The sequence below is a fragment of the Agelaius phoeniceus genome, chromosome 18, assembly GCF_051311805.1.
Source record: "Agelaius phoeniceus isolate bAgePho1 chromosome 18, bAgePho1.hap1, whole genome shotgun sequence".
Taxonomy (NCBI): Eukaryota; Metazoa; Chordata; class Aves; order Passeriformes; family Icteridae; genus Agelaius; species Agelaius phoeniceus.
In genome coordinates, this window is record NC_135282.1 from 12,120,418 (window position 1) to 12,140,804 (window position 20,387).

At 46.4% G+C, this 20,387-nt stretch overlaps 1 protein-coding gene across 8 annotated transcripts in view; it reads left to right on the top strand.

The window, feature by feature from the left end:
* Positions 1-32: 32 nt before the first annotated feature.
* Positions 33-20,387, top strand: part of RNFT2 (ring finger protein, transmembrane 2) — a 31,698-nt gene continuing 11,343 nt past the window's right edge. For 4 of the 8 annotated variants that reach the window (XR_013184636.1, XR_013184639.1, XR_013184637.1 and 1 more), the window contains exons 1-7: positions 43-181; positions 1,540-1,720; positions 2,017-2,468; positions 6,312-6,790; positions 7,381-7,457; positions 9,500-9,600; positions 11,659-11,812. Coding sequence is in view for 4 of the 8 variants with exons in the window: in XM_077187760.1 (XP_077043875.1) it covers positions 2,386-2,468; positions 6,312-6,790; positions 7,381-7,457; positions 9,500-9,600; positions 11,659-11,812 (894 nt within the window). In the remaining 4 variants the exon portion in view is untranslated. Of the gene's footprint in view, positions 182-1,539; positions 1,721-2,016; positions 2,469-6,311; positions 6,791-7,380; positions 7,458-9,499; positions 9,601-11,658; positions 11,813-20,387 lie in introns of all 8 variants that reach the window. The other 4 variants (XM_077187760.1, XM_077187761.1, XM_077187762.1 and 1 more) reach the window with 4 other exon arrangements.

Consider the following 20,387-nt stretch of genomic DNA (forward strand, 5'->3'; position numbering starts at 1 on the left):
GCCGGGCGTGCGCGGGGCGGCACCGGCACCACCACCGACACTGACACTGGCACTGACACCGGCACCGGCACCGGCACCGGGCCGAGCCGCCCGGTACGGGGCACCGCGCCACGGATTCCAGCGGGAACCTCCTTCCCCCACCTAACCGGAAAAAAGGCCTGGCTTATGTCTGTATATGTGTGTACGTATAGAGTCGTATGGTTTTAATTTATATACATATATATATATGTGTGTGTGTGTATATGTATATATCTATAGATGTATACCATGTATATATGTATGCATATATATAGATGTATGTATAGGTATAGAACCGTATTAATAGATATTTCTGTGTATATATATATAATGTGTGTATACCTATATATATGTGTGTGTATATATACTGTGTATATATATAGATATATATACTTATGTGTATGTATAGAATCGTATTCATAGATATGTCTGTATATAGATATATATACATGTATGCATACCTATATATGTATACTATTTATAAATATATACGTGTATATATAGATGTGTATATGTATGTATGTGTATAGACCTGTATTAGTAGATACTTCTGTATATATATGTATATACATGCGTGTATATCTATGTCTATATAGGTAGATAGGTGTATCTATATATGTATACCATGTATATATGTATGTATATATATAGATGTATATATGTATGTATAGGTATAGAACTGTATTAATAGATACTTCTGTATATATATATGTATATACATGTATGTTTATCTAGACATATATATATGTATGTATATATAGATATGTATACTATGTGTATGTGTTTATATATGGATTTACATGAGTATGTGTATATATAGATATATACATATATGTATAGGCCTGTATTTTTAGATATGTCTGTATATAAGTGTATATACATGTATGTATATCTAGATATGTATACTATGCATTTGTGTGTATATATAGATGTGTATATGTATGTATATATATAGAACTATACTAATAGGTATGTCTGTATATAAGCGTGTATACACACACACATATATATGTATCTGTATATGTATAGGATTGTTAATAGATAGGTATACATTAACAGATCTATGCCTATACATCTATGTATATGTAAGTATGTAATATGTGTATACACATAAATATATACATATATACACATGCATTTGTAGATATGTGTATGTATAGATGGATTTATAAAGTATATATTATGATATATGTGTGTGATATGTTCTGTGATACAGGTGCATGTATCTATAAATACATTGTTGTCTGTCTGTATTTATTACAGACACACACACACACACATAGGTGTGTGTATGGACAGACTGAAGGCAGAGCACAGCTCTGGGAGCACTCCCAGGGAGTGCCTGTGTGGGCAGCAGGGCTGCAGGTGTCAATCCCAGAGGAAAACAGCCTTGCTGGGCCATGCACGTGGGCAGGGCTTGAGGCACCAAGGGTTCCTGCACCTCTCTGCCTTTCCCAGGGACATGGAAAGGTAAAACTCTTCGTGCTGTGCTGAACATTGCTCTCTGTGTGCTTCCTCCAGGTGTCCCTGTGTGAGCACCAGGACCAGGTGCTGACAGTCACTGGCTGGGAGGACTGGGATGAGTTTGGAATCTGGACTGTCCTGGACTGTCTGAGGTGCTCCATCTGTGAATGTCTGCACACTCCTGGGCTTCCATCTCTGCCAGTGGCACCTTTCACCTCTGGATAAAGCTGTTCTTCAGGTACTGTGCTTTGAGACAGCTGGCCAACCTTCCCAGAGCCACTGTGCCTTTACACAGGGGCTGCACATCTATGTATATATTGACATGTGTTATGAATAATGTTATAACTTCTTATATTCAAGAGTATTCACATCTTAGTCTGTACATTTTATTAAGTAGCTATTGTATTCTGGGCCTACTGTCTAGACTTTGCAAATGGCATTTCTGTAGATTAAAATGAATGAGTTGCTTATTGTCATAAGCTAATAGTATTTTTTTCATTAGAAGTGTTTACACTTTTTCTTTTTCCCTCTCAGTTTTGCTTTGCAGAGCAAGCTCCTGCAGAAAAGGAAGATGGGATCTCATTTCCCCAGAGGCTGTTGAGTCACGTGTCGCCTCGAGAGCCACTGTTAGGTGTCCCCATGTCCCTTGCCAGGACATGCCATCCCTCCTGGTGCCTGCCCCTTCCTGACTGACTCCTGCCCAGCCTGGACACCTGTGTGCCCCCTTTGCCACTCAAAGCTGTGCCTTCAAGCGTGCTGAGAAACAAATGGGAGCTCAAGGTGCTCTGTCACAGAAACCAATGCTTGCTGCCAGCCATGTCCCCAGCTAAGCAGGTCCCAGTGCCCTCTGTCCCCAGGGCCTGTGCCAGTAGCCACTCTGGGATTTGCTGAGCCACAGGGTTCATGTTGAGCGTGCTGTGTTTTAGGGTTTTGAGGAAAATGCAGAGGCGGCACAGCAGCAACACGGACAGCGTGCCTCCTGAAAGGTAAATGCTTCTCTTTCTTCTTCCCTCCACGTTCCTCCCCAAGAGAAGGGCTCTGGTTTAACAGTAGGGGTGTCAGATTAAGCCTTTTTCTGACCCAGATCCATTCTTCACATTTTTCTTGTGGCAAAAGCTGACAGGCCAAGAAACACAGTGCATTGTAATTAGGAAATAATTAGCTTCTGATTGTGATGGTGTGAATTATAACACCTGTATTGTCTCACCCTTCTCATGAGACTGAAAATGGAATAAAAGTTTTTAAAACTCCTCTCAGTTGCCCCATCTCTGGGTCAGGAAAAGACTTAATCTGACATTGGGGGTGTTTCTGAAGATGAAAGCTCAAAATTGAGGAAGTCAAATTCCTGTGTGTGTGGTGTGGCTGGGCTCTCTGCTCGAGTCTGGGGATTCTAGAGACAAGTTTACTTTTCTCCTTGCTGTAAGTCCCTGATTGCTGCCAGCCAGTGTTTCAGGGTGACCCAGGATGGCACAGCTGGCAGACATCTGGCTGAGCTGGGCAGGATTGTGGAGCTCTGGAGGAAGGGATGGATTCATGGCACCTGAGCACTGTCAGTGTGCAGGGATGGACCTGTGTGAACAGGAACCATTCACACTTCTCTTACTGAGCTGTTTAAAAAATCTGCTGGTCTGAAGCTCCCAACTACTCTGACTTAGTGTCTTATGAAGAGTTTGGGTGACTCTTTGCATCTTCCCAGAGTCTCTATCTATCTCCATGTATGTGAGTATTCAAAATACCTCTAATTTGTTTCTGTAATTATACCATCAGCAAGGGAGCCTTGCCACTGTTGTTGTTCTGGTACTAAATATTCCCTGGTGCTTTCCCAGAGTTAGAGTATGACTTTTTATATTTTTATTCCTAAAGAAGAAACTAATCTAATTACTCCAAGACAAAGATGGAACTAACAAATTTCATTGCTCTGTTTGAGCTGAGATGATAAGTGAAAGTTCATTGGTAAATATTTTATTTTCTATAGTGGTTTTGTAATTAGAGTTGAAGCTTTATGTCATTTATGTCATGGCCATTGCTAGCATGGTACCATTCCTAATTGGGAATGAAAGAGGGAAAGAAAGCCATCTTCAAATTTTTTCTACATGATGGTTCTGATTTTTAACAGGGTAAATACATAGTCAGGAACAGAGGCTGAAGTTTTTCTAACTGTAGAAGGAAATGCTGTTGCCACTGGTCTTCACTTCTGTTAACTTCAGCAGCCTCACAATTTCAACAAACAACCCTTGTTTGTCTATAAATATGTCACAAATGAATTCCTTCCTGCTGAAAGCACACTCGTGTATCCTGGCAATATTATTCCAAAGGATAGCTGTGTCTTTATTTGTAGCACTGGGCTCCTCCCAGGCTGTTTGTTACATTCCCAGCCCTAAACTGTGTGTACATCCCTGAGCTGTAATGTTAGGTGTGAATTTAAAGGCCTGGCTGATGAATATTTTGGGCCAGAACGAGGTGTGCAATGTCTTGTTGACTTGATTCCTTGCAATGGGAATGGGGTGCAGCTATAAAAAAAGCCTTATTAGGAGTTTGCTTAGTGGGAAGGTTTGGCCAAAGAGGATTGAGGGTGCCCCCAGAGGGAGATGAAAGGCAGAGCTCTGTGCCCTGGGGAGGCTTTGGAACCCATGGGGGAGAGAGGGTTGAGGGCCCTGGGTGTGCTGTCTCAGCTTGTAACCACTGTTCCTAAAGTTAGAGATCTCCCAGGATTCAAATCAGGAGGGACCAAAGCTCTGCACCATGCCTTGCTTGTGGGCTTTGCCTCTTGCTGGGGTTTGTTTATTCTTTACTCTGCTTTTGCAGGTTACAGAAGTGTTTGTTGTCTGTCAGGCATTTACTGACAGGGCCTGGTGATCATATTCTTGTTACCTGCATTGTTCCCTCTCAACTAAACTTTCCTTGTATTGATTTCTAGTGAAGGAAAAAACCCCTGTTGTCTTTTGATGTCAGGATAAAGGTATTTAGACTTTCTTTTTGGAATCTGGCTGTATTCCAACATGCTTAGGAAACAATCAGTGCCAGTACCAGTTCTGCCCAGTAATTTGGGTACATCCATGCCCAACTTGTCAAAAGTATAAAAATTAAAGAATTTAATTTTAATGGACCCATGAGCACATCCTTCACTTTTGTGTCAGGTCAGGGACATACAAAGCAGCTCTCAATGCTTCTTTTCCCCTGGTGACTCTGTCTCTTCTGGTGCTGTTAATCAGTGGGCAGGTAGTGATTGTCCCAAAATACAGAGGATTTTGGGGGTAGGTCATTGCTTTGAGTTAGCCTGGTTAGTTAGTTTGTTTATAGTATGACTCGACTTGGTGGTGCTGAGTCAGGTTCCATGAGGTTTTCTATATTTTTCTTTATAGAAATCATTGTAGAAGATACTGGATTTGGTACTGGATGTATTACTTCTTTGTTTATTTCCAAAAGCAAGCAGGGTGTTTGGAGCTTCATTCCTTGGTGAGGGAGCTGATGTGTTCTGGTCAGGTCTGGAGAGGCTCTCTGGTCTGGGTTACTGGTCTCCAGTTGTGCAGCTGTGACTTCTCTACAGAAAACACAGGGAAAAGCATCTGGAGACTTTGGTGTTCTGAGTGGGAATCTTTAAAATCAGAGAGTTTTGGGAAAGCTGCAAAAGGCAGGCCTCAGAGACAGCAGAACTGTGATTAGAGCTAAGCAGTTGCCATAAGATTTGTCAGCAGAAAAATTAGATGTAGAAAGTAAGGACAAATAGAGCAATGGTCTGTGTATTAATGCTTGTCTAGAATACCTCCCTAAGCTACAGAAAAGTATATCTGGCAAGGTATTAGGAAGTTCTAAGCTTAATAATGGAGCTCTGTGCACTGTGCTTTAAGGCTTACAAGCAAGTATTGTATTCAAAATAAGCAAGCATTGTTTAACCAAAGGTATGTGTGCTTATAGTGGTTGGATAGACCTACTGTCAATGTGCTTTTGCTTTGTATGATTGGTCAAAAAACTTTAAAGTGAGTTGTAACATTGAGTTCTTTGGCTACTGCTGAGAACATGAGCTGCTGGCATCTTCCCATTGTCATAACCTTGTAATGAGAGTGATGCTGGAAAGTGAGCAGCTTGAGATGCATTCCCCAACAATCCCATCCCATTTGTGATTTGTACATAAACCCCCAACCAAAAATAGAGAGTGTGATGAATCACTGCACTCAAGGCTGGGCTAAACCAGCACTGGTTCTGTACCCCCGTTTTGACTGAATCCCGGGGTCTGTGCCCCTGTTTTGACTGAATCCTGGTGTCTGTACCCCATTTTGGCTGAATCCCTGGGTCTGTGCCCCCATTTTGGCTGAATCATTGGGGTCTGTGCCCCCATTTTGGCTGAATCCCTGGGTCTGTGCCCCCATTTTGGCTGAATCATTGGGGTCTGTGCCTCTGTTTTGGGTGAATCCCTGGGGTCTGTGCCCCCATTTTGGCTGAATCCTTGGGGTCTGTACTCCCATTTTGGGTGAATCCCTGGGGTCTGTACCCCATTTTGTCTGTGCCCCCATTTTGGCTGAATTCTGGGGTCTGTGCCCCCGTTTTGCCTGAAATCTCTGGGGTCTGTACCCCTGTTTTGGCTGAATCCCTGGTGTCTCTGCCCCTGTTTTGGCTGAATCCTGGGGTCTGTGCCCCCATTTTGGCTGAATCCCTGGTGTCTGTACCCCATTTTGGGTGAATCCCTGGTGTCTGTACCCCTGTTTTGGCTGAATCCTTGGGCTCTGTACCCCATTTTGGGTCAATCCCTGGGGTCTGTACCCCCATTTTGGGTGAATCCCTGGGTCTCTGCCACTGTTTTGACTGCACCCCGGTGTCTGTCCCCTTTGCAGGAGCCGGAGCCAGACGCTGAGCTCTGAGGCCAGCGTGGACGAGAGCGGAGTGTTCGAGAGCCTCAAGGCCGAGGCCGCCTCCCCTCAGCAGCTCTTCTCGGGGCTGGCCGGCCTCCCCGCCGCCTCCATCGCCGCCGCGCCCTTCCCGGCGGGGCTGGTGCTGGGCTCGGCGGCCGGAGGGGGAGAAGTCTTCATCCAGATGCCGGCCCCGAGGGACGAGGGGGCCGGTCGAGCCGAGGGGGCCCCGTTCCACCACCGGGCCCCGGCGCATCCCTTCCAGCACGGGCACCACCGCGGCTCCTCGCTGCTGCACATGGCGGGCGGCGAGCGGCACGGGCACGGCGAGGAGGGCGCCGAGGAACAGGCAGGGACGCCGGCCCCGGCTCTCTCCGAGCTCAGAGCTGTCGTTGGGTGGCTGCAGAAGGGACTTCCCTTCATCTTGATCCTCCTGGCTAAAGTTTGTTTCCAGCACAAGCTTGGTGAGCGTTCGTCAAAGCTTTTTGAGCTGTGGTTAGAGGGTGGTTGGGGGGATTTTTCACGCTCTGGTGTCTGGTGCATCCGTCCTTTTTGAGCTGCTGTTGGAGGGTGGTTGGGAAACTTCATCGGGTTCTGATATCTGATACGTCCATCCTCTTTGAAATGTGGTTATAGAAAAGTTGGGAGGCTTTATCAGGCTCTGATGTCTGATACATTTATCCATGTGGCAGTGTCGAGATGGAGTCTAGCATGAAGGGAACATATTCAAATGAATAGGGTAATGCATGTGGTATATTTGTGATAAATTCCCCCTACTTTCAGTCCAAGCTGTGTTCATCCAGGTCAGATCCATCTGTTTCCTGTCCTGACCAGGGCTGTTCCTTTCCCTGATTTCTCCTTGACATTCCTCAGGATGTTACCAAGGCTTCTCTCTCTTGGAGAGATGGGGAGAGCTTACCCTGGTGACAGCAAAGCTTTCTGTGTGGCACAGAAGGAAGGGCTCAGAGACTCCTGTCTTGCAGGGAGGGTGCTGGGTGTGAAATGAAGTCAAACAGCATCAGCAGTTTCTCCCTGACAGAGCCTTTCCCTGCAGGAATTGCTGTGTGCATTGGCATGGCCAGCACCTTTTCCTACGCCAACTCCACGCTCCGAGAACAGGTGGCTCTGAAGGTGAGTCTGGCATTTTACTGTTTCCTGTATGGGGATTCTTGAAGGAGTTAGAGACAGGACCTCTGAGTTTTTTAGATGATGCCATTTATTTTCTTATTTTCTGCATAAATAGGAAGGCTGAGTTCAGCTCACATCTTTACAGGATGTGAGAAGGTCAGAAGGTGGTTCAGAAGGTCACAAGACCCCTGGCTACAAGACCTTTTAATGATTTATTGACTGATAAAACACTGCTAGCAAGAATATTTATGTTTTTGACTCAATCCTTGTGGACTTTCATCTTATGGACTCATGCTACAGTGTAAGCTTTCTTAGCTGATCATGTTACGACACACAGACCTACAATACTGTATTCTAAGCTCCTTGTTTACCTTTGTAACTACTTTTATTTTTTCTATGTCTTAAACTCTAAACTTTCTTCCACTTAACATGTCCCTGCTTCAAACTATAAATCCACATTCTAACTTCTAGCACCTCAGTTTGGAAGCCTTTTCCAAGGTCTCAAAACAAATCCTGTCTTTAATTCTAAGCTTTGTCTTACAAGCCCAAAGTTCTAAGAATTCCCTGCATTTCAGATTCCAACACTCCTGTTCCCAGCAAACATCATTTTCCATGTACAAAATAGCATCTGTGATGAACCTTTGATTGCAGTGTAGGGCTGAATGCATTTGTTTGTGCACAGATCTGTCTTCTTCCTGCCTCTCCCCAGTGCTCTCCCAAAGTCTCTGCCCTGCTTTTTTGTGAAATGTGGTGTAGTAAAACAAAAAGGACAGGTCAGGGATGTTGTAATCTGCATCTCCCTCTGCCTGGCTGTGCCTGTTCCAGCACTTCTCTGCACCTTGGTTTTCCCATCATGTACAGCAGAGATGCTGAAGCCTATTTGACTTATTAATGATGAGATTTTGCTAATTAGCATTTAGATAATGCTTTGAGATGTTCAGCTGAAAGATTTTGTGGATGTGTTGCTTGCTAGTAGCTTTATAATGCTCTGGGCATTATTATGCTTAGAAGGTAAAGAAACCAGCAGATCTTTTCAGGTCTTCTGATCTTCTGTGTCAGAAAAACAGTTCAACAGCACTAAAAGCACAAAGCTAGAATTGCTTTTTAGTCCAAATTAGAGAATGGGTGGCACAAGTGCATGCCTGTATGTGCCAGCAGCAGTGGAGTCAGTGAGATCCAGCACGGAGTGAGCAGATCAGTGGCACAGCCCAGTAACAGATTGCTGCTGCCTTGCACTCTGCACCTCTGCCCTTCCAGCACTGTGCCCCCTGATCTGCCTGCTTTAAATCTCAGCACAGCAGGCCTGGCTGCTGAGCAGCTACAGAGACCTCCTTGCTTAATAAATCAGCTCACATGAAAAATGGTGGGTGTTTTCCTCTCAGGAATAAAATTTACTCCCCAAAGTTACCGAGGGCCAAGACCCAGGACAGTGTCTTCTGCCATCCAGCTTGTCTGTAACATTCCATATATCTTGAAATGCAAAATTTCCACTTCTTTTGACCTTTAATTATTTGTTCAATCAAAAATGAATGTTCCAGAAGCACCATGCTTTAGGAGAACACCCAGATGTGCTGCAGGTCGTGGTGGGGTATATTTGATTTAGCTGAGCCTTCCACTGAGTGACTTTGGGTTTATTTATAAAACACCCCTTCCATGAATTGTCACTCCAGCCAGGTGACAGCTCAGAATTTAGGACAATACATGGAATGGACTTCTTTTAATCTACATTTTAAATATCAGGGGATTTTAGGTGTCCCAAGAAAGATCCCAACTTTGAAGATGCATTCTGCAAGTAATTCTGTCATTTTCACCAGCTTATTTCAATTCATTTCCATTGAAAAGGTTACAGGAGAGAGAAGCATTTCTGCTTGTGTTTATAGATGTCTTTACCTTACAGATCACTTCTTAGTCCTGTGTAAATCACTAATTACTGAGCACTTTGTTACATATTTGCATCCCCTGGATTGGATTTTTCAGCAGTTGAAGGCTCAGCTCAGGTGTTGAGATTTTGAGCTGAAATAACTCTGCTCATTTTCCTTACTCAGGAGAAGAGATCAGTGCTGGTTGTCTTCTGGATCCTGGCCTTCCTCACTGGAAACACCCTGTACTTGCTTTACACATTCAGCTCTCAGCAGCTGTACAACAGGTGAGCAAAATCTGCATTGTGCAGGGTGGGAGCAGGGGATGATGGCCAGGGAGGGAGAGAGGGAAGCTTCTCCCCCACACTGTGGGAGGAACTGTGTGCCCCTAAAGGATTTGCTGTCTTTGGTACATCTTTGTAATACCTTGCAGTGCAGGAAAAGGATGTGTGTGTCACCTTACCATACTCCTGGCAGTAAAGGACATAGGCAGTGTATAAATGGGCCAGGGTGTGATGGTGTCAAAGCAGGGTGGATCCTTTCCAAAAATGCCCTCTGAATTCCTCTGAATTCCCATTGTGGTCACTGCAGCTGAACACCAAGGGCAGGTGTCAGAGGCAGATGAGGAACTGACCCACTGATTTTCCTCTTCAGTCTGTCCACATTGGAGTGCAGGACAGGAGATGAAGTAGCAGTTTTTGACCCCAGTGTTCTCAGGGCACTTGGAAATGAGGTAATTAAAATAGCCTTGCCTTTCAAATCCTGACTGGGTTCATTCTCAAATACAGAAAGGTTTGTGCTCATGGATTTGAACCACAACTTAATATAAATCAGACAGGAATAATCACAGCTATAAGCATATAATAAGCAGAGAAAGGGGGAGAGCTGAGAAGGTTTGAATGTGGGGCTGAAGGGGAGAGGCCAAGCCATGGGATTGTCTGGATGGAGCTTGTGGGAGGGAGTGGGAAAGGAGGAACAGGAAGGGCAGAAAGGTCTGGAAGTGAAATGTTTGCACACAGGGTAGCAGGGTGTCTCTGAGAAGGTGGCCAAGGTTGAAAGCATGAATGGGACTAGTTCAAAATAAAGGGTAGATCATCTAAAATAAAGCGATTTTAGCAATTTGGGGCCATCTTACAGGCAGTTTAGAGTGTGGTTTATTCCCAGTGGCCAGGCTGGGCCACAGCTCCAGGAAAAGCCCTGTTCCTGTGGGTGCTGCAGTGCTGTCATGCTCAGGCTGCTGTAGCTCTTGCTTGCCAGACCTGGGACTATTCACAAGCCAGGCTTGTCAAATTAGAAATGTCTGCTTCAGTTCTGTTTCTTTCTTTCATTTTTCATTTCCTGATTTTTTTTTCTTGTTTCTAGTGCATGAATAGTAGTAAAGTTTCTGATTCTGTTTCTGTTTTTAGGGTGTAATTTTACCTGTTGTGCTGTGCCAGTGTTGTGAGTATTTTAATTTCATGTTCAGGCTTTTCATTTTGGGTTGGTTACTTTACTTTGCTTTTTTTTTTTTTTTTAACTGTTCAGTTTTTGCTTTCTACCATGAGGCTTTAGCAGGTAAATACCCTGAAGATGAATCCTGTTTTTTCAGCCTGACTAGGGTCTAGTTCTCATTATTGCTCAGGCCAGTAGCTCCTGCCCATTGCTGGGTGAAATTCTGCTGTCCCAGGCTCCACTTTTTTAAACAGCAAACGTTCAGCCCAGTAAATGACATTATGTGAGGAGCATTAATTTTTGGATCTTTGGTTCAGGTAAGAATTACGGAGAATTAACAGAGCCCAGCTCTTGTTGTGTTTCAGGCAGTGGCACTGTCAGGGCAGGACACAAAGTGTGAAGTTCTCACCTCTCTGCCATGGCTGGTGCAGGGTTTCCTGTGCCACCCCTTTGTTTGATGTGCCCAGTGGGTTTGGGGGCTGTGCCCCTGTGGCAGAGCAGCCTCAGGGGCTGAGGGGTGTTCCCTTGGCCAGGGAAGCAGGATTGTTCTGAGCAGGACTTGCCAGGACAAGCTGTGGCACCCAGATCCCACACTCTGCACTGAGGGCACTGGCAGCACCCCAGGCAGTGGGAAAGGCAGGTTTGGACACTGCTGGCTTCCAGACAGACTTCTTGGGTGCCTGGGTTCTGTTTTGTGACACTGGGCAAACCTGCTGACCCCTGTAGAAGTGGGCAAGAGCAAGTCAGGAGGCCCAAAGGAGCCACAAATCTGATTTGTGTTTCTTCCTCCTCTTGCCCTTGAGAACTTCCCTGAAGTTCAGGGCCCTTGCTGGGCTCTCTCCAGCCAGCAGTGGCTGCAAGGAGCTTGAGCAATCTTCTCCTCAGTGGTATTTGAGCTTTGGTGTCTCTTTCAGCCTAATATTCCTGAAACCCAACCTGGACAGGCTGGACTTCTTTGACCTGATGTGGATTGTGGGCATTGCAGACTTTGTGCTGAAGTACCTCACCATTGCCCTGAAATGCCTCGTGGTGGCCCTGCCCAAGATCATCCTCGCTGTCAAGTCAAAGGTAGGAGACTCTTCTTGAGGTACCAACCTTTGTCTTTGATTATCTGCTACCTTCAGCACACGTTTGCAGCATGGAATCAGAGAATCAGGGAATGGTTTGGGTGGGAAGGGACCTTAAATCCCACCCAGTGCCACCCCTGCCATGGCAGGGACACCTCCCACTGTCCCAGGCTGCTCCAATGTCCAGCCTGGCCTGGGACATTTCCAGGGATCCAGGGGCAGCCCCAGCTGCTCTGAGCACCCTGTGCCAGGGCCAAGTATGGGTAGAAGAATAAAAACATTAAAATCTGCTGCTAAACCTTTGGCAGAAAGTCACCTGGGATTGAGGGGTGCTTTTTGAGTCATCACAGACCTGAGCAAGGGTTTGGTGCTCCCAGCAGTGATTAAAGCCCAGGGAGGTGAGGTGAGTAGTGCTTGAGGAGGAATCAGTGCTAGCAGCCAGATAATTGCTTTTCTCATTGAGTTGAAGTCTTGTTTTCTGAGTAATCTCTGTAAATTCATATTTCTGAAGCAGGAACCTCTTCATTTCCTGAGTCAGAGAATCAGGGAATGGTTTGGGTGAGAAGGGACCTTAAATCCCACCCAGTTCCATGGCAGGGACACCTCCCACTGTCCCAGGCTGCTCCCAGCCCCAGTGTCCAGCCTGGCCTTGGGCACTGCCAGGGATCCAGGGGCAGCCCCAGCTGCTCTGGGCACCTGTGCCAGGGCCAAGTATGGATGGAAGATTAAAAACATTAAAATCTGCTGCTAAACCTTTGGCAGAAAGTCACCTGGGATTGAGGGGTGCTTTTTGAGCCATCACACACCTGAGCAAGGATTTGGTGCTCCCAGCAGTGATTAAAGCCCAGGGAGGTGAGGTGAGCAGTGCTTGAGGAGGAATCAGTGCTAGCAGCCAGATAATTGCTTTTCTCATTGAGTTGAAGTCTTGTTTTCTGAGTAATCTCTGTAAATTCATATTTCTGAAGCAGGAACCTCTTCATTTCCTGGGAAGAAATTGCAAATATTTGTCTCTTTGGCTTCCCACTTGGGTCAAAGAAGTAACTGGGTTAAACTAAAGCCACAAAAGGCAGCACCAGTTCTAACCATGGGATTAATTAAATGCTGCACGTATTTAAATGTTTATGAAGCCACATGTAGACTAAGCCTAACTTGTAAAAGTTTCTCTCTCATTCCAAACACTTTTTGATATATTTTTATTTCACATCTCTCTCATTCTGCCTCTCCCTCCACTCAGCAGTGTCCCCATTCTGGGGGCAGATGTGGCAATGTGTGTTATTTGCATTCAGTAAAGAAACCCCTGGCAGCTGTGGGGATGGAGGGCACCTGCAGGTGCCAGGTACCAGCAGGAATTGCTGAAAGTCCCAGGCAGGGCACTTCAGGGGGGATCTAAACTGGGAATAGTTTTGCTTAGAAATGACAGGGGTGGCAGGGGAGTTGAGCAGTTTGTTCCTGCACAGCAGGGCTATCTGAGATGGTTATTAATTTAATTCTGGCAATTGTCCAGCTTTTTTTTTTTTTCCCATCCTTCTATTATTATTATTATATTTTGGGAGATTAATGTGCTGGGTCAGAGCATAATCCAGGCTGGGGAGGGAGGGAGAAGTGATGTGAATAGTCTTCCCAAGATAAATGGCAGTGTTGGAAAAGGTTCACAGCCTTTGCTTGCTTGTCTGAGAGCCATCCCAAGTACTCATTAATCCTTGTCTGGAGAGAAGAAAGAGAAGGGGTCTTTATTTGCAGCTCCAGTGAGAGGCTGGTAGGATCACATCTGTCAAGGGCCTGTAATGACTCAGAGCACAGATGCTTCATTTTTAATACCTTTTTCTGGAGAGCAATGTGTCTCACTTTTTTTAAGCCCCTTTTTTGTCTGAGGATGTTGGGGATGGTCTCACTGTCCCCTGGCACTGCTGGCACCCACCAGCAGATCTGGGTTTGGTTTGGGGGGTTCTCTCCCCCTTTAACCCAGCCAAGGATGAGATGTAACAAATTAAGGAAGATCAAACTGGGATGGGAGGGCTCCAGGAGAACCACAGGGCACCATGGAAATGGTAATCAGTGATCACATAGCTGAGCTCCTGCCTTGAGCCTGCTGACCCCTGGCCTGCACAGGCCAGCACAGGTGAGGATTTAAATGGAACCTTCTGCTCAGTTTGAACACTTCTGGTGCAATTTATGCACATTAACTTGGACCTAAATTTTTATCAAGTTTTTTTCTCTGAATACCTGCCAGATACAAAGTTCTTCTCTTCCTCCCAATGTCCTCCAAGTAGGATTTCTGCCTGAAGCCCAGCTTGGAGTTTATGAGCTTCTGGGTAGTTGTCATTTGATGGTAACAGGCTGCTGGAGAAATATGAATTTAACTCAGCAGAGCTCCATTTTTTCAAGATGGGTATTTCTGTAGAGTGAGAAGTTTTAGTGCCAGTTTAACTACTCAGAACAGCAGCCTCTTGCTCCCCTGGTAGAGGACCTGAAATGGAGGTTGCTGCTGGAGTTCAGCACCCAGGGATTTAATCCTCATCTGCTGGCAGTCAGCAGGAGATCCTAAAACTTGCCCTTGGATGGGATGTGGGGAACTTTAATCATCCTGCACTCAGCCCAGATCTGAGCTGGCTCTTCAGATTTTCCTCATTTGGAAGTTCAAAGGCACTTGCAAAGTTAGTCTGGCTTTTCCTGCTGCTCCTTGGGATCCTGGTCTTCTCTGAATACTGTGTGGGTTTTGCTTTTATTTATCAGTCCTTATATCTCCCCTCACTCTTGTCTGTAGACTGAACTCCAACAATTTTTTGAGTCTTTTCTCAGAGATTGTTAATTCCAGATCTTATTATTCTCTTCTGGACTGTCTTCATTCCCTCCTTGTTTTCCAGACCATTTCTCCAGTCTCTCAAGATGAATTTGGAATATAATCCTTCTTTCCAATTGTGCTTACAGTTTAGTGTCAGCTGTACATTACTTTGTTCCATCAAAATCATCAATGACAATAGTGAATAGCTCTGAACTCTGCTTTCATCAGTTGGATGCATCTTTTCATTTTGAAAGAAAACACATGAAAAATGTGGGTCACAACACTCAGTTCCCCCATCCAAAGTACCTGGTCATGTTTTCCTAGTATGGCCCATCACAGGAAGGACAATTTTTGTACAAACTTCTGTGGTTTGTAACATCAGCTTATGCTCTAACTGAAAGAAAGTGAACTCAAATTGAGGGGCAGAAAAAGTTTGTCTTTGCACCGTGGGCAAAACCCATCATCATGGGTGCTGGAAATGTGAAGCATGAGAGTTCCTTTATTATTTGTTAAGGTACAACCAGCCAGAGTTCCCCCAGCCTGAGCAACTCAGAAATTCAGAGCAACTCCTCCAAAGAATGAGCTAAGACTGAAATTCTGACAAAATAACCCCAGACTTTCCCAGGTTCCAAACCAGCCTGGAAAACAGAGGCACCAGGAGAGGCTGTGAGACTCCAGCCAGGCTGGAATGCAGGGAGAGCAGAGCTTGGAGAGGATTGGAGAGAAAAGCAGGAGAAGGAAGGTCACCCCAGCATCAGACTGATCCCAGAGCTCTGGGGAGTTTCCAGAGGATCCCAGCCGTGCTGGGGGTGTCCCCTCCCTGCTCCAGGCTGTGACAGGGACACTGAGCTGGGTACAGGTTGCAGGAACAGCTGAGCTCATCATTCCTTCAGAAGGGAGGGCTTGGCTGAAGGCTCTCCATTAAAAAAGGCAAATAAGATCATTTGGTTCAATATAAAATGAATTAAAGTAAATTAAACTGCAGGAGCCATGTGGCCTGCAGAGGCTTCCATTGTTGTGCACACATCAAGGGCAGCTTTTCATTTGCACTGCTAAGGAATGACAGCTTGAGGGGGGTGGAATTCAAAATCAGGAAATAAATAATAAAAAGACACACTTGCCAAAGATTTCACTTAGGAAATCCCAGGTGCCTGCAAGCCTCCCATCCCCTCCTCATGTTGTTGTCAGCAATCTGAGCTGCAGAAGTGAGTGAAACATGGGGGGAGGGAGAAGGAAAATCAAAGCAAATAGGACTGTAAGGAACTGTTAGCCCAAGTTCTTGCTTGAACTTGTGTGTGTCTCTGTCCCTACAGGGGACAGAGATACCATGGACATTTTAATACAAAGGCCCTAAATAAGGGTTTTCTCTGCATGCTCAGTGCAGAGCCACGTTAGAGGGGACTGCATTTCCAGGAGAGGGAAAATGCAGAAGGAGAGCAGTGACATTGCCCCCTTTCTGCAGCTTTGAACATACTTGCTTGGTGCTTTGTTCCAGTTGATTGTTTGATTAGTGCTTTTTATTTTTAAAGTACCATCTCATCAAGTCTGGTCAGAGAAAACTTGGTCTGGATTTGTCAGCAATTGCAAATTCTGCACTTGGACCTTGGACAAAAACCCTTCTTCAGGTGCACATCATATTTCCTGGCATAGCTGGACACAGCTCTGCCAGGGAACCTGGCACATTAATTTCCATCTTCCTTCTGAAACTGCACCTTTTTTTTGTTCTAAGGGAAAGAAAGGCTCTTGGAGCATCTGAGTCCTCTCAAAAATACAGAAGCAATAAAAAACTCCCTGGGAGCTGGCTCATAGATGATGTTGAATAAAATGTACCCAGGCAAAGACGTTCCTGGTCCTTGTCTGTGCAATTTGGAATTTATTGTGGCTGAAGAGGTGTTCCCAGGCAGGTGACAGCCCATCCTCTCATCCCCTCTCCTCCCTGGCCTTGCTCCTCTTTGGGGGAGCTCACTCACAAACAGATTCACTCTTCATGGAGCAGCCTGAGCTTGGCTCCTCTTGAGCCACAGGAACTCCAGGATGTTCTGCAAAGGCTTCTCCCTGCTGCAGCTGGGACTGATGTGCTGTCCCAGAGTCAGGAGTGTGGGATTCATTATTTACAAAATAAAAAAGCTCACTGAAGCACAAGAGCAGGTGCTAAGGAGTGGGAACTCCTCTGTCCCCCTCCCTAAACTTGCTTTGCAAATCACTACTACTGAACTTGTTAAAAATCATTGCTCTTCTGTGTTTTCCCAGTTTAACTTTCCAGTTTAAGACACAAAAGTTGTGATTTTCAGAGGCATTAAAATTCTCAATTTCCCCTCTAGTCCCACCTTGCCATTACTCCTCATTGGTCCTGCATGGATTTTCACCAGCATCCTCCATGCCACAGTGCTGTTTGCTGTGTAAATCTGGGAATTTTCTCTTTCACTGCTCCTACCCAGCACTTGATCTGTTGGCACCATGACCTGGAATCTCAGCAGAGCCTGCTCTCCTCTGATCCAAATTGCCAGCAGGACTCCAAAGCTTTTTCAAGCATGTTTCAGAATATGCCCTAATGCTGCTGCTGGCAGCAGAACAAGTGAGACTTGGAGCTTCCCTCGAGTGCTAATCACACCTTGCAGTTGCCTCATTGCAACTTGTCTCACTCCTCCTGCCTGCCCCACTCTGATCCCACTCTGTCAGTCCTTGCTGTGCCTCTGTTCTTGTGGGAGGCACAGCCTTATGGCAAAGGAGCTGCACACAGCCCTGGGGGAGTCAGCATTCCCCCTGCTGCTGCAGCCTGCCCCCTGTGCTGTGTCTAGCTTGGGATTCAGTTTTTAATTACACTGTTCCAGGTTATTTTGCTGGGAGACTTCTCCCCTCCATCACCACGCCCCAAGGATGAAAGTGAGGGATGGAAAGAAGCTCTTGCAGCAACTGGAAAGTTCACAGGAAACAAAGAGAAGAATATTCTACAAGTTCAAGTTGAGTTGCTACACTGGAGAATTAAATCCTGTCCTTTACTTTGCCAAGTAATTCCTGTGTGAGTCTAGAGAAGTCAGGTAGAGCTGCAAACTGAAGTCAGGGGTTCAGCTTTTAATGGTAATGTGATCTAGAAAATGAAGTGCTTTATAAAAAATCTAATCCCAGCACCTCAGCTTGGACACCAAAACAACCTTGTCTTGACCTTTGTGTGTCTCAGGTTCTCATTTAGAAAATGCAGAGAAAAGCTGTCCCTGAGGTCAGCCAGCAGCATGAAAATAAAGGGGTTTTAAAAGTGTTTTCTGTAGTGCTGATGTCGTAAAGGGACTGAAGAAATTCCAGGAATGTGCTCCTCTGGGCAGAGCTCAAATGGCAGGAAGGGATCAGATGCAGATCTGCCATCAGGTGGTGAGGATGGAACAAAATACCCAGAAATTCCATTGTCTCCATGCAAAAGCAGCCAGTGCAGTACAGGCTGAAACTCTGCATGTACAGAAGGGAAAGTGCAATTGTGTGAAAATGCTCAATTCCCTTCTTTCAAAAGAAGTTTTGAACTATAGAAATGGTATTTCTGTGTGGTGAAGGAGGTTCAGAAAAATGGGGGGATTATATCCCAGTCATTGACTTGTGTTTTTAACTGAGCTCTGAAAAAAAAAAAGAATCAAAATTTCACCATGTGGTATCTGAGGCTCATCAGCAGAGCTGCTAAAATTAGATCCCAGCACAGCCCTTCCCCACGTGTGCTAATGAAGTGTTTGATAGCAGCAGCAGCAGCAGCTCCCTCAGAGGAAGCAGGGCCAGCACTGCCCTCCTCACTTCTTGGGCAGGCTGAATTAACCCTTGATGGGAGCAGAGCCTTTCTGCTCTCCCTACCCCCACCTTCATCAGGAGCCAGAATTCCAGGTCATATCTTATTTAATCTCTGCAGTTCAGCTCCCACACTGTCCAGTCCTGCACAGGGCTGGCTCACAGGCCCACCAGAAAGATTCTGCTGATCTTAGAGAGCTCTTCAACCTTTCTACATTCCAGAGAAAATTCCCAGATTTACACAGCTTTTTCTGACATAGGAAAACTCACCTGACAGAAACAGACCTTGCTTTATTTCAAGCTGTCGTGCCAAGCACAGGAGAAATAATTATGTTTGTGCTTTATATAGCACACAGTTGTAATCTTGAAGAAAAAAAAAGCTGATGTATTTTAGCAGAATTTTTCAGACAAAATACAGCTGAGGCAAAGATCTGACTTTGAAAAGTGTAACCTAGATAGCCAAGAGATAACAGAGCTGAGCAGTGGCAGACAGGTGTGTTGAATGTGCTCCCACTGATGGGTGCTGTCTGCAGTAAGTTGCTGCTATCAGAAATCTGCATTTTACTGCTGAAACTGTAGGGAACAATCCTCATTTTCCAAGCTTCTGGCTCAGAAGGAGGGCCTCACTTCTGCATCAGCCCTTTGTAGAATCATTTCTGATTTTCTGGCACTTCTCCTAGTTTAAAGAAGGGGCTGGTGTGGTGCACTGAGATGCCTGAAGTTTTTAGTTCTCTTCAAGTGATGCTCAGCTGCCCTGCTGGAATCACTCCAAACCTACCAACATTTATGGTCAGGTGGGTGCTGCTAAGGGGCTGCAGGGGGGGATGCATCCCTTAAAACATCACTTCACTCTTGGGAGACTGTCAGCAAGTTTCTAGCTGCTAAAACATCCTGCTACCCTGCAGTTACCACTGGAAACTGGAGATAAGGGAGTTCTGGCAGCTCTGGGGAGGGTGCAGGAGTTGTGGCTGGATGCTGAAGTTTGTCACTCGATGCCACTGCCACCTCCAGAGCCTGGCTGTGCCCCAGGGCTGTGCCCAGCTTTGCTCACAGGGGTGCACTCGGGGCTCTTGGTGCTCAGAGGTTGTGTTGGAGCAGAGTTCCAGCCGGGATGCAGGATGCTGTGGGATGCTGTGGGATGCTGCAGGATGTTGTGGGATGCTGTGGGATGCTGTGGGATGCTGCAGGATGCTGCAGGATGCAGGATGCAGCAGCTCTGGCTGATGCAATGGGACAGCAAGCAGTGACCTGTCCCAGCCAGCAGCAGGGATGGATGGAGGGTGGGAGGGATGAGAGCAGAAAGCAAAATTCTCTGCCTTTACCTTGCTGGGAGCTTTCATCAGAGCCCTGTGGAGGGACACGGTGACAGCGTTGTCATTTCTGCCCCAGCAACGCCCAAAATAAACCATGATGGCATCGCAGCGGCGGGCTGGGAGAGGCCGGAGCGCTAATTGCATAAATTGGGGCGGTCCCGAGCCCGGACTGCTGCGGCTGCTGCCCGGGGCTGTGCGGGGAGGGGATGGAGGGGGGTGGGAATGGGGATGGGATGGGATGGGATGGTGATGATGGGGATGGGGATGAGGATAGAGATGAGATGGGGATGGAGGGGGGATGGAATGGGGAGGGGAGAGGGGATGGGGAGGGGGTGGAGGGGGGATGGGGATGAGGATGGGGAAGAGATAGTGTGGGGATTGGGATAGAAGGGGAATGGGGATGGGGATGGGGATGGGGATGGGATAGGGATAGGATGGGGATGGGGGTGGGATGGGGGGAGGATGGGATGGGGGGAGGATGGGGGTGGAGTGGGGATGGAGAGGGGAGAGGGGATGGGGAGGGGGTGGAGGGGGGATAGGGTGGGGATGGGGATGGGGATGGGGATGGGGATGGAGAAGAGATAGTGTGGGGATTGGGATAGAAGGGGGATGGGGATGGGGATGGGGATGGGGATGGGATGGAGATGAGGATGAGGATGGGATGGGGGGAGGATTGGGATGGAGTGGGGAGGGGAGAGGGGAAGGGATGGGGTCGG